The following is a 12,603-nucleotide window of genomic DNA, read 5'->3' as shown; positions in this document are numbered from 1 at the left end:
AGTCATGAGGGGTGCTGCCCTGCTCTGAGGATGGCACAGCATCAATGGTTTCCGCCTTGGAAATCCACCCTCACACAGTGGCTGGTGATGATGTCATTGAACTCAGGGCTGGCTTCACATTCTGACTGACATTTTTCTCCTTTTCTTCTCCCTGTCCCCCAGTTAGAGCTGAAACCTCAAGGCCGAATGCTCATGAATGCAAGATACTTTCTGGAAATGAGTGGCAAGTGACATTTCTTTTTCCTATTTGGGGGGTAACAAAGACACAGACTTCCATTCCAGAGTAACTTTCATTACTGTTGTTACTGTTGCCAAGAGAAAAAAAGCAGCACAAGGATGTGTATATATATTTTTTTTTATTTTATTTTATTTTTTTTGCCAGTCCTGGCTTGAACTCAGGGCCTGAGCACTGTCCTTGAGCTTTCTCAAGACTTGAGCCACAGCACCACTTCCAGCCAAGGAATCGACCCTGGTCTTCGTGCATGCTAGGCAAGCACTCGACCAGTAGGCCAAACTCCCAGCCAGCACAATGAATTTTTATTAAAAATTTCCACTAGTGTACTGACATAAATTGAACCTAATTGTCTGGGCCAGATAGACATAAAAGAAAAATAAATAGAAGCAATCGAATTTGGAGATTAAATAGAAATTACAAACAAAAATGAAGGAAATAAAAATGAAGCACAATATTGATACTAGTGACTCACACCAAGCTGCTCAGAAGGCTGACATCTGCTGAAAATCAGAGATGGAGGCGTGGCATAAGTGGTAGAACACCAGCTGAGTAAGAAACCCAAGTCAGAGTTTTGAGACCCTGTGTTTAAACTCCAGTCCTACCAAATAAATGAATACACATGTAAATATAAAATATTTGCATCACTCTTTTTCCTCCAGTCCTGGAGGTTGAGCTCAACACCTAGGCCCTGTCCCTAAGCTTCCCTTGCTCAAGGCTAGCACTCTCCCACTTGCATTCTGTCAGTGTTCAGAAAGTTTCAGATTTTTGTTAAGCGCTGGGCCCTCATCCCTGTAACTCAGAAAGCCGAGATCCGAAAGATCAGGGTTCAAAACCAGACCAGGCAGAAAAATCCAAGAGCCTCTATCTCCAAGTTAGCACAAAAAAAAAAGGACTACAGGCATGCAGGCATGGCCCCAGTGGTAGTGCCAGCCAAGCAAGCACGAGGCCTTGAGTTCAAATATGGGTGTTGACAAGAAAAATAAAGTTTCAGATGTTTTTGTTTTAGAGTTTTGAATTAACCGTGTTCAAACCTGTAATGTTCCTTCAGATTCACGGTGCTTTTGTAAAACACATCTAGTTTCTTTTATGAAAGCAATAGTATAGGGCAATCAGGGAAAATCCTGAACACTCACCAGGTTCTAGATTATTCTGACTCATGGCTATTAACTTGTTCAATGTGATAACAATGTATAATAGCTATGTTTCTTTCTCAAAGGGAGCCTTGTTCTTTTACAGACAGGCTGAAATTCTTATAGACAAATTAATGTAATACAACACATTTGTTTCAAAATAATTTACTTGCACAGGATAGGGAAGGAGATAAGGTGATAGTAGAAAATAATGGGTGCCGAGTTGATTGTTGTTGACGCTGAATGGCTGAAATTCGAAAATTGATCTTAATATTTCATCTGATTTGTGAATGCCTCCTGAATCCCTCTTCAGTGGTAGGCTCGACAATAGTCTACCCCATAAAAGGTTCAATGCCTTACCCCATACACTCCTGTCTTGACCTTGGAAATCTGCCCTTGTACCACTCTATTCTCACTTGTTCCCTCTCCCACTATAGGCCCCACTCTTGTTTTCCACAGCCTGGCTAGAAAAGGCTATTCATCCAAGCCTTTTACAGATGCTAGCTTATGCTCCTTGTGTATTTGACCTCATGGTTGACCTCTCCAATTGGATTTCTCACACATACTTTAAATGCTGTTGACTATAAATTATAAAATGTAAAGTGTCTACTTTCAGCCATAAATCTGCCCTCTATACTCATGATCCTAGTTAATTATGAATTCTCCTATAAAACATGGAGGTTTTATAGCCTCCTGAACCTCCACCTCCCACTTCAATAATTTGTTCTCATTGTCCATATTTTTTTTTCAATTTTGTCATCTCTTTACATGGTTACATAGCCTTCTCCTATGCTGCTGCTAGAATGGATATTTCCAGGCTGGACCCCACCATACCAGTGCCTCTGTGACAGCCTCAATCTCTGCTTCACCATGGGTTCCAAGTGTTTGCAATTTTTTTTGTCAGTTCTGGGACTTGAACTCAGGGCTTGGACACTGTCCCTGAGTATCTTTTGCTCAAGGGTAGCTCTCTACTACTTGAACCACAGCGCCACTTCCAGCTTTTTCTGTGTATGTGGTGCTGAAGAATCAAACCTAGGACTTCATGCATGCTAGGCAAGCACTCTACCACTAGGCCACAGTCCCAGCCTGAAAGTGTTTGCAATTTATATACAGGAAAATGTGCAAAATGAAAAACTGACCTGATCCCTGTATCTGCTACAAGGGGTATGACGACTGAGTTCTTCTTCTGTACTGTCTCCTCTCTCACAATTCTCAACTGTTTCAAGAGTTCTCATTCTCATCCTGAGGCCTTATCTCTGGATCTTTGCTCATTGTATTCATCCTTCAGGATTATTCAGAAATCATCTCTTTTTTGTCTACTTTTCTTTCCCAAGTGCCGTTGCCTTATCTGGTACACTTTTCTTATTTCCACTGTCCTATATTTATATTCTGATATGTTTTGCATTCTCACTCCTTTCAGAATATCAGTGATCAAACCATATCTTTTTGGTTTTGTTCCTCCTATCCCCCCCCCCCCTTTTTTTTTAACCAAGTTGTAGGTTAGGCACTTTGGAAGAGCACAATAAATTTTTATTGAGCTACTCTTTTGGACTCCTTGGCACACTAAGCGATTTCCTTTTGGTGCTCATCCAATAGCTTTTCCAAATCCTCTCTTGATGCCCATTCTTCTTGATTTCTGAGTGTCTTACCGTTCTCATTCGTGGAGTGTGACCCTGGCTCGATACAACTGAGGGAGACTTCAACCTCCATCTGTGCACTTTAGAGAACCGCTGTTTCTTTGTACATTCTCTCCTTGCTCCTCTGTCCCCAAAGAAAACCTTGCTGCTTTCCTTGCCTCAGGCCTCTCATCCCCATCCACCAGTGGACTTCTCTAATCAAGTTTCCCTGCTCGCTGCAGTTTCCTTCCCATTGCTGAGACATACTTTATGAAGACCTCTTCCCCTAGTTTGAATAAACTCTTTTTTAACCTTTTTTTTCATATATTTTTATTGTAATTAATAAAAGGGTTACATGATATTTGCCAGATAGATGGTGCATTAATTCCCATACATTGATACCCTTTCACATGTCTTGGTCCCCATTTCCCTCCCCCCCCCCACTTTTTACCTCCCTCTTCTTCACTTCTTTTTCTTCTGGCATTTCTTGATGACATAGTATTAGTCGTGATGACATCTATATTAGTCACTTTTTTTCACTAAGATGTTAATTCTTCAGTCTTAAGAGTCTGGCTTCAAGTGTAATCCATGTTCTGAAATGGCTTCCTCAAAGAATATCAAACTTCTACACAAGTTCCTTTTGTTAGCCTTCAGCTTCCTGGATATCAATCCATGCTGAATGTCCTATTCTTTGGAGACCTGTCAGATATCATAGTGAACGTTGTTCCCCTTAGTTTTGTGTCATCCAAAGGCTTGAACTCAGGACCTGGATACTCTACCTTGAGCTTCTTTTGCTCAAGTCTCTACCACTTTGAGCCATAGCTCCAATTCCTGGCTTTTGGTGGCTCATTAAAGATAAGATTCTCACAAATGTTCCTGCCAGGCTGGTTATAAACCATGATCCTCAGATCTCAGCCCACTGAGTAGCTAGGATTATAAGTAAAGGCCACCGGTTCCAAGCTTCCCCATAAGTTTTTTTAGCAGCTGCTTCTTGGTCTCTTTTCAGTGAGCTCTTTTCCTACTTCCTAAAAGTATTTTTACCCTTGCAACTACTCTACAACATCATACACTATCTCTTGTACTTAGCTGTGCTGCCTGGGTATGCTGTCTCTGTGGATGGCTAGAGAGACTCAAGAGTTAGGAATAATCACTCAGATTTCTTCAGAAAATTCAATTACTTCTGTCTAAACAGACCTGGCATCAGACACCCAAAAATCTCAGAAATGCTGTGCCCAATTTGCTGTCAATCACCATAGCATTCTCCCTAATTCCAACAACACATAAAAGTTCTAACTTCTGGTTTTAAAAACTGAAAGGTTGCCAGGAGTTTGGCCTAGTGGTAGAGTGCTTGCCTAGCATGCACGAAGACCCGGGTTCGATTCCTCGGTACCACATACATAGAAAAAAAAAGCTGGAAGTGGTGCTGAGGCGCAAGTGGTAGAGTGCTAAGCCTTGAGAAAGTCCAAGGTCAGTGCTCAGGCCCTGAGCCCAAGCCCAGGACTGGCAAAAACAAAACAAAACAAAACAAAACAAAACTGAAAGGTCACACAGTCAAAAGGAGTGAAAGGATGGAAGCAGCAATTCAGCTTCATTTCAGTCCTCTGATAAGACCCCAAAGCAACCTCTACTATAGAATCAAGGAAATAAACCTAATGTTTTACCCGCACTGTTAAATCCCTAAAAATCTCACTAAAGGTTGGTGCTAGGTTGTGCCCAAAGGGAAAAAAGGGAAAAAACAAAAACAGAGTAAATGATCCAAAAATCTTTGGATCGGCTTCTGCCCACGTCCGTTCCTCGCCCCGCTCTCACCCTCCCCGTTCCAGCTGTGCTTGTCCCACTTTAGAGCTTCATGTTGCCTGTTCTCTCCCTGCAGACCCAAAGGACATGAGTGAATTTGAGACAGAAGGCTTCTTCTCATTGCACCACCGCCGAGGGGCCATCAAACAAGCCAAAATCCACCACGTCAAGTGTCACGAGTTCACTGCCACCTTTTTCCCACAACCCACATTTTGCTCTGTCTGCCATGAGTTTGTCTGGTAGGATTAACTTTGGTGTTTTGCTACAAGCGTCAGGTTGGGCATTTTTGTCCCATTTTGTCTTAATCCACCAAGTGCAAGCAGCATCCTGCACCCAGGAAACTCCCCAGGACGGAGGACAACCTTACAGGGACTGACAAGACCTGAGGGGTCAACATAAGATGATTTTTGTGGATCAAGGCTCCCCTCACGCTAAAGTCTTAGCCTGCACAGCTTCACTGTGGTGAAGTGCCTAGGACAATCGAGGGGGAAGTTGACACTGGCTCGTGGTCACAGTGATTTTCATCTGTGACTGCTTTATCTTGCCGCGTTTTTTCACATAATTCTTATCGTAATTAATAGAAGGGTTATATTCTATTCACCAGATAGAAGGTGCACTACTTCACAAACACTGATTCCCTTTCTCATGTTTTGGTCCCCATTTCCCTCCTCCCACCCCTGTATCTTGCTGCTTTGTACTATGGGCAAGGCAGAATATTATGGCAAGGAATGCATGATGGGGAAGAATGACCCATCTCATGGTAGACAGGAAGCAAGGAAGGAGAAACAGAGAGAGGGAGACCGAAAGGAAAGAGGAGAAGCAAATGAGGGACAGAGAAAGAGGCGAGAGGTTGGGTAGGCCAGAGTAACATCCTCTTCAAAGCTCTTCAGTAACTCCCACTCTCGTGACACCACAACTCAAATCCAGGCCTTTGGAGGATATTTCAGATCCTGATCATAACGAAGTCCAAAGGATTTTTTCATTCGTGACTAAATGAGAGGCTACTAGAGAGGAGAGGGGAGAAACGGAAGAGGCGTCATCTCCTGTTTTCCAGTCTAAACTTCCTCCACCTCAGCACCCCAACAGATGGCATCTTCCCCTTAGAACAAGAGATTTCAGTGAGACCCTGGGGTGTTGTAGCCTCGGAGATCAGCTGAGGCATCAGGAACCACATAGCCAAGGGGACAGGAGAGTGGACACTGAAATCACTCCCGTTTCTGGTCTCAGCATGTGTGCTTGCCATGAGATGCCCTGCCCCCTGGGGATTAGCACAATCAGTTAATGCACAGGTCCTAATTTATCCCAGTATGCATGGGTCACATGGCTATGGGTGGGCTTTCATTAACCTGATTTCCTCCTATTGCTTGAACCTCTTTTCTTTTTTATAATGACTGTTGCTTGGGACTCTGCCTTCACATTGAGCTTGGTTGGTTGCAAATGTTCTCAGATAGATAAAGGAAATAAAATGTGTCACACATGTCTTTGTCCTCACATGAACAAAGGGTATGTGAGAAGCGGGGTATTTTTCAAGGGAGGGGATGATTTAGGTTTTAAATTTAAGACATGGAAGTTGGCTGCTAAGAATCTCTGGTGCACTTTGGTCAAACTATAAGAATGAAAGGGACTCAACACCCCCTTGTTTATTTCATTATCACACGTTTCACCAAAGCAGCTTAGACTTCAGAAGTGACTCTAGGCAGATAATGTATGACAGGGGCCATCATCAAATGACTAATCCGAGCAAGATTTTGTTCCTCTCTAAAATGTGGGAATTTTTAACTAGTTGTACAAAGAGGTTCCAATTCCATAAGTCAGGTTGTAAGTACCACTCATCTTAGTGGATGGCACCGCTTCCATTTTGCTCCCTCATTTTTCCTCCTCCCATCCCTACCCTGCCTAAAATGTGTTTGTCCTGGTGTTGACATGAACAAATAAATGAGGCTCTGTGCTCTGTGCTCTGTTACAGGGGTCTGAACAAGCAGGGCTACCAGTGTGGACGTGAGTAAAATGGACTTGTGTTGTATTGTCATTCTGCTTCCCATTTAGCTGTTCCTTCTCACCTGAAATCTTAAGTTGAAATTATCCCTTTTCAGAATGCAACGCGGCAATTCACAAGAAGTGTATCGATAAGGTGATAGCTAAATGCACAGGTTCAGCTATCAACAGCCGGGAGACTATGGTATGTACCTAGCCAGATGTTCTCTTTAATCTACTGCCGATTTAATCTTGACACTAACTTTTATGGTTCATTATCTCAATAATGAACTATACTTAAATCGGTAGCCTGAATAGCAATCTAAGAACACTTTTCAGTAATGATTCAAAAAGAACTTTTTCTTTTACCTTTTTTATTTTTTTTTTTCTTTATTGGTCGTGGGGCTTGAATTCTGCACCTGAGCGCTATCTCTGAGCTCTTCAACTCAAGGCTACCGCTCTACTACTTGAGCCACAGCACCACTTCTGGCTTTTTCTGTGTATGTGGTACCCAGGAATCGAACCCAGGGCTTCATGCATGCTAGGCAGGCACTCTACCAGTAGGCCATGCTTCTGGCCCACAATTGGAGTTGTGCGTGTGTTAAATGTCATGAAGAGACCAACTAAGTAGCAGAGAGGAGATATTTCCTCCAGAGGAGGTGTTTAGAACACCTTCCATTAAGTACTCCTCGGGATGGAAAGAGAAAAGGAAATCTTCATACAAAGCAGGAAAGGCAGTTTCATTTGTCTAAGTGGAAACAGTGTTTTCCTTAACTCCCATTTGGATAAACACCCCTCCCTCATCGATTCTTTCCGGAATGGTCCCTGCTGTGCTGATGGACAAGTGCAGATAGTATGTTTGTGCCTACCTGGAAGAGCCACTGAGTCTGGCTCTCAGCCTTCTTCCGCCTCTAGAGGGAGGCCTAACAGAGTCTGTGATGGCTTCCAGGCTTGTGCTGCCCAAGTGGCGTTATGGTTTCCTGTTCATGAAGCGCAGGTGTCTGTGAGGGCGCCAGAAGGTGGGAGCCAGGGACCGGCGCAGGGTCACACACCTTCTGCCTTTCTTGCAGTTCCACAAGGAGAGATTCAAGATCGACATGCCACACCGCTTCAAGGTCTACAACTACAAAAGCCCGACCTTCTGTGAGCACTGTGGGACATTGCTGTGGGGCCTGGCAAGGCAGGGACTCAAGTGTGATGGTGAGTCCTTTGCAGCCCCTGCAGCATCCGGAGCAGCATGGGGGGGGGGGCAGAGGGAGGATGAAGAGGGCAACGTCTATGCCAGCCTGGTACACCTGTGACAAGGTGTCAGCTTCCTGGCACAGTGTGCCACTGTGACTCTTCTACCCCCAAACGTCCTTCTCCTTACATCCTAGAGAAGGCAGGACAGCCCAGTGTCCAGGTTAAGAGTCTGACCCCATGACTTAGGTTCTACCAACACAATCATGGGGAGAAATAAAGTCCACATTTCTGCTCTGACTAGCTCTTCTTCCAAGAACTCCACTCCACTCTGACCCAAAGTGCTCTCTCCTTGGTGGGTTCTGGACAGCATTTTTCCAACCCCAGAAGATCTAGCTGTTGGATCTCTCTGCTCTTCCCTTTTTGTACCAGCTCATGAGATTGTCTCATCCCATCAAGAAGCACTAATGCATGTTCACCTGACTGCTACATGATCCTAGAGAGAGGAACTCTCACTCTAGCTGGAACATCTATCATGGTTTAACATGGTGCCCAGGAAAGAGCCAAGTCCAGGCCTGAGCTCCCCGTTTCCCTGGCCTGTTCTTTCCTTGGGGCTGGGAATACAGCAGAGCAAGCCTCTGCTACTACCTGCTTGGTTGCTACTCAGTCTTACTTTGAAAGAATTCAGTTTTTCTCTAAATCCTGTTACCAAAGCATCCACTTTCAAAGACTGGGATGCTGTCTGTGGTGCCAGGATCAAAGCGTAAGCAGAAAGCCAGCCACCTGTAATCCCAGCTACCCCGGAGGCTGACATCTGAGGACTGCAGTTCAAAGTCAGCCCGGGTAATGAAGTCCATGAGACTCTTATCTCCAGTTAACCACCGGAAAACTAGAAGTGGTGCTATGGCTCAAAGTGGTAGAGCAGTAGCCTTGAGCTGAAGAGCTCTGCCCAGGCCCAGAGTTCAAGCCCCATGACTGACCAAAAAAAAAAAAGAGTAAACAAAAAAATCACAACAAAAATAGATAAACTGGGCATCCATGTCTCATGTCCAGAATCTTAGCCACTCAGGAGGCTGAGATCTGTAGATCTGTAGAACCAGTGAGAGACTCTAATCTCCATTTAATCAGCAAAATGCTAGAAGTGGAGGTTTGGCCCAAGTGGTAGAGCACCAGGTATGAAAAACCCGGGATAGAGCACAACAAAGCTCCAAATTCAAGCCCCGTACCAACACACACACACCACACACACACACACACACACACACACACACACACACACACACACACATACACACACACACACTTCTTTGCCTTCTGGATAAAACAAAGAACAGGTGCAGGTCTTGTTGATAAAGTTCAACACAATTGATAAAGCCATAACACAGTCCTTTTATTAGCTACATTGAATCTATAAACCCTTTGTTTTCTTTGCAGTCCTACTTTAATCTGTACCATGGACTACATTTTCTTAAGTACTACAGCTGTGTGGCTAAAAATGAAAGACCATCTTCCCCTGTCCCTCTCTCCTTCCTTACCTGGACAATGTCCATGTGCCTGGTAAATCCCGGAGTGACATTCTAGTAGAAAGAAGGGATAGGTTTCTAAACCATTACCCCCACAGTAGCCACTGGTTGTCAGAAACAACCTCCATGATCCCTTCATGAGCAAAGCAACAAAAACAAAAACACCCGCCTACCTTTGTCCAAATACCTGCTGCTGAATAAAATATGGTTATGAAAGGTACTAGGAAGAATATCATTAACAATTCATGGAAGGGAAAATGTCCAAGTATTCTAAGTATACAGACAGCAGCTGGAGCAACCAACTTCTCACTGGCCTGAACATCTATTTGTTTATTAGCTAAGGCAGAGCTAGTCCTTGAACCACATGACCACAAAGCTTAGAACTTTCCCCAAGATTCCTTGGCATTATTTCACACTCATCTGTAGAAAAAAAATGCTTTGTTCCATTCTTTTCCCCTAACATTCTTTCCTTTCCATTCCATTCTTTCCTTTTCTCTCCTACCTTCTTTATTTAAGTAGCTCCCCTCCCTTTCTTCTTTCACCCCCTCTCCTTCCCCTTTTTTCCTCCCCTCCCTTTCCTTTCCCATTTAATTCCCTCTTGCCTCCTGTAACCCCTCAAACTTTCTCTGTCTTCTCCACTCTGCTGACCTCCATCTGCTGCTGTATCCTCTTCTGTTGATCCTTCTCTTCTTCTCCAGTTCTCTTCATCCCTTATTCTCTATCTTGCCTATTCCTTTACAAGCCATTTTCCTAGGTAGGGTCACCTTGGCCTTTACCCTGTCTTCTCTTTTCTTCCGCGGTATTTCCCATGAAAATAGCCATCAGAAGGGACTATTTGAGCTCACAGAGATCCAGTTACCACCTTCTAGGTTAGTAACAAAGACTCGTGACGTTACCATGAGAGCAAAGGTCTTTCTTACCTGACCATATCCATCTGAGACAAGCGTAGATCTGGCTACCATTTTAAGGAGTAAAGTAAAATGCCAATCTAAGTAAAAGGCCAATCTCATTGTACCCACTCTTGGATAAGTGTCACACTTTGCACTGAAGGAGTAAGTAAGAAAAGTCATGGCTAAGGCTATCCAAGACCTAAACACTAGTAAACCGATTCAGTGTGACATAAGGAGCATGCAGAATGCTGGACTCCATCATAAAAAAAAAAAAACCCACCACCATTGCTGTGCTAGAAAGGTTAAATATATATATAAAGATTTGCTTCCAATGCATCTTTGTGGCTATATCTATGCATATATGCTGGGACTAATAATATACTTGTCTACATAGAAAATGTTATCTGATTTGTTTTTTGATGAATTATCCAAGGAAGTCAAGGGCTTGCTAAAACTAAAGGTGAGGCTGGGCATCCGTGGCTCATGCTTATAATCCTAGCTACTCAGGAGGCTGAGATCTGAGGATCGAGGTTCAAAGCCAGCCTGAGCAGGAAAGTCCATGAGACTCTCATCTCCAATTAACCAGCAAAAAGCCGGAAGTGGAGCTGTAGCTCAAGAGGTAGAGCGCCAGCCTTGAGTGAAAAAACTAAGAGACAGCATGCAGGCCCTGATTTCAAGCCTCAATATCGGCACAAAAAGCCAAAAACAAACAAACAAAAAACTAAAGGTGAGAACTGTCGAAATATCACCTAGATATTTGAATGTGTTTGTCACAGTTGTATTTGTGAAGCCCCTAGGCAGTCTAAGTTCTTGGAACAGGAATTACTAGTAAGCAGATAAGATTACGGATATGAGTTGCCAGGCTTTGCTGCCCAATTCTATCACAACCTTTAGTTAAATAAAGTAGAAAGCAAGATATGCTTGTGTTCCTATCCTCTAAGCTGGACTTTTTATTGCAAAATGTTAGGTTTTCTAAAGAGAATAACGGGGATGTGATGGTTTTTACATTGACTGACAGGAACATTATCCCAGTTTTCCCATTTCCTCCAAGAAGAGTGTCAAGGTCACAGAGGTGAAAGTCCTTCAGGCTGGTGTTTGCAGAACTCATAAGGACTCAGAGCTAGGTTGTATATATTGAGCATGGCCCAATGCCAGGACTTGTACTCAGAAGCCCCTGGAGAGGAGGTGGCTCGTGTATGGTCATTAGTGTCAGCTCACTGTGCAAGACACGACCAGCACACCCTAGAACAATTCCCACTCCTCTTTCTTTTCCTTTGGGGTTGGGGGAGGTCTTCTTTGACTTTCCAGGGTAAGGGGCAAAGGTCTCTTTTCTGAGCTACTTTCTTTCTTTTCTTTATCTTGATTTTTCATTATCTTGAAGAAGTTGTACACGGGAGTTCAAGGCAGTGTGTCAGTTAATATGTAAATTATCTTGGCCAAAGTCACACTTTTAGTCATTCTCTTCATCCCTCCCAGCTCCACCCATCCCCTCAGTTTTCCTAGCCCTGTTTTCATATATTTACCTAGAATATTATGACTGCATCCTCCCTCCCTCCTTCTTTTCACTCATCTGCCCCTCTCCTTCTCTCCTCAACCTCAGCATTCCTGATACCCAAGTACAAGCTTTCTGGTATTTATATCATTAGACAATAATAGTTGTTCAAAGGAATTACAGCACTGGAATTCTCCCCTGCACATACCATACTTTAATGTTTTAATTTTTGTGTTCATATATGCTTATGATCCATAGGACTATAAAACATGTTTACATATCATAACTACTTTCTATAATTGTATCATAAATGTACATTTAAACCATTAAGTATAAGAAATACCATTTTTGCTGGGCACTGGTGGCTCATGCCTGTAATCCTAGCTACTCAAGAGGCTGAGATCTGAGGATCAGGGTTCAAAGCCAGCCTGGGAAGAAAAGTCTGTGAGACTCTTATCTCCAATAAAATACTTAGAAAAAAGCAAGAAGTGGGACTGTTACTCAAGTGGTAGAGAGCTAGCCTTGAGCACAAAGAGGCTGAGGCATAGCGCTAAAGTCATGAGTTTAAGCCTTAGGACTGGCAAAAAAAAAAAAAAAAAAAAAAAAAAAAACTTGAAATGCACTAAATAGGATCCTAATCAATCCTGGAGTCTTCCACCCTGCTTGTAATCACATAAAATTTGAGAAGCATCTGGATAAGACCTTAGGATTCACAGCTGGAGGTCACCAGTGCCAGGGGTATCCCATTTTGTGAACAGCTTTTGGAA

The 12,603-nt window shown here is 43.3% G+C and overlaps 1 protein-coding gene across 4 annotated transcripts in view; it reads left to right on the top strand.

Annotated features, from left to right (window-relative positions):
- Window positions 1-12,603, top strand: part of Prkcq (protein kinase C theta) — a 73,470-nt gene that overhangs the window by 38,982 nt on the left and 21,885 nt on the right. For 2 of the 4 annotated variants that reach the window (XM_090318854.1, XM_090318853.1), the window contains 5 exons: window positions 163-223; window positions 4,855-5,017; window positions 6,745-6,776; window positions 6,872-6,957; window positions 7,823-7,952. In XM_090318854.1, the coding sequence (XP_090174980.1) occupies window positions 163-223; window positions 4,855-5,017; window positions 6,745-6,776; window positions 6,872-6,957; window positions 7,823-7,952 (472 nt within the window). Of the gene's footprint in view, window positions 1-162; window positions 224-4,854; window positions 5,018-6,744; window positions 6,777-6,871; window positions 6,958-7,822; window positions 7,953-9,777; window positions 10,324-12,603 lie in introns of those variants that run through there. The other 2 variants (XM_090318855.1, XM_090318856.1) reach the window with 2 other exon arrangements.

The sequence above is a fragment of the Megascapheus bottae genome, chromosome 26 (genome assembly GCF_031878675.1).
Source record: "Megascapheus bottae isolate mThoBot1 chromosome 26, mThoBot2.hap1, whole genome shotgun sequence".
Classification (NCBI taxonomy): Eukaryota; Metazoa; Chordata; class Mammalia; order Rodentia; family Geomyidae; genus Megascapheus; species Megascapheus bottae.
The sequence above is the reverse complement of the archived record's forward strand: the minus strand, read 5'-3'. Positions and strand labels throughout refer to the sequence as shown.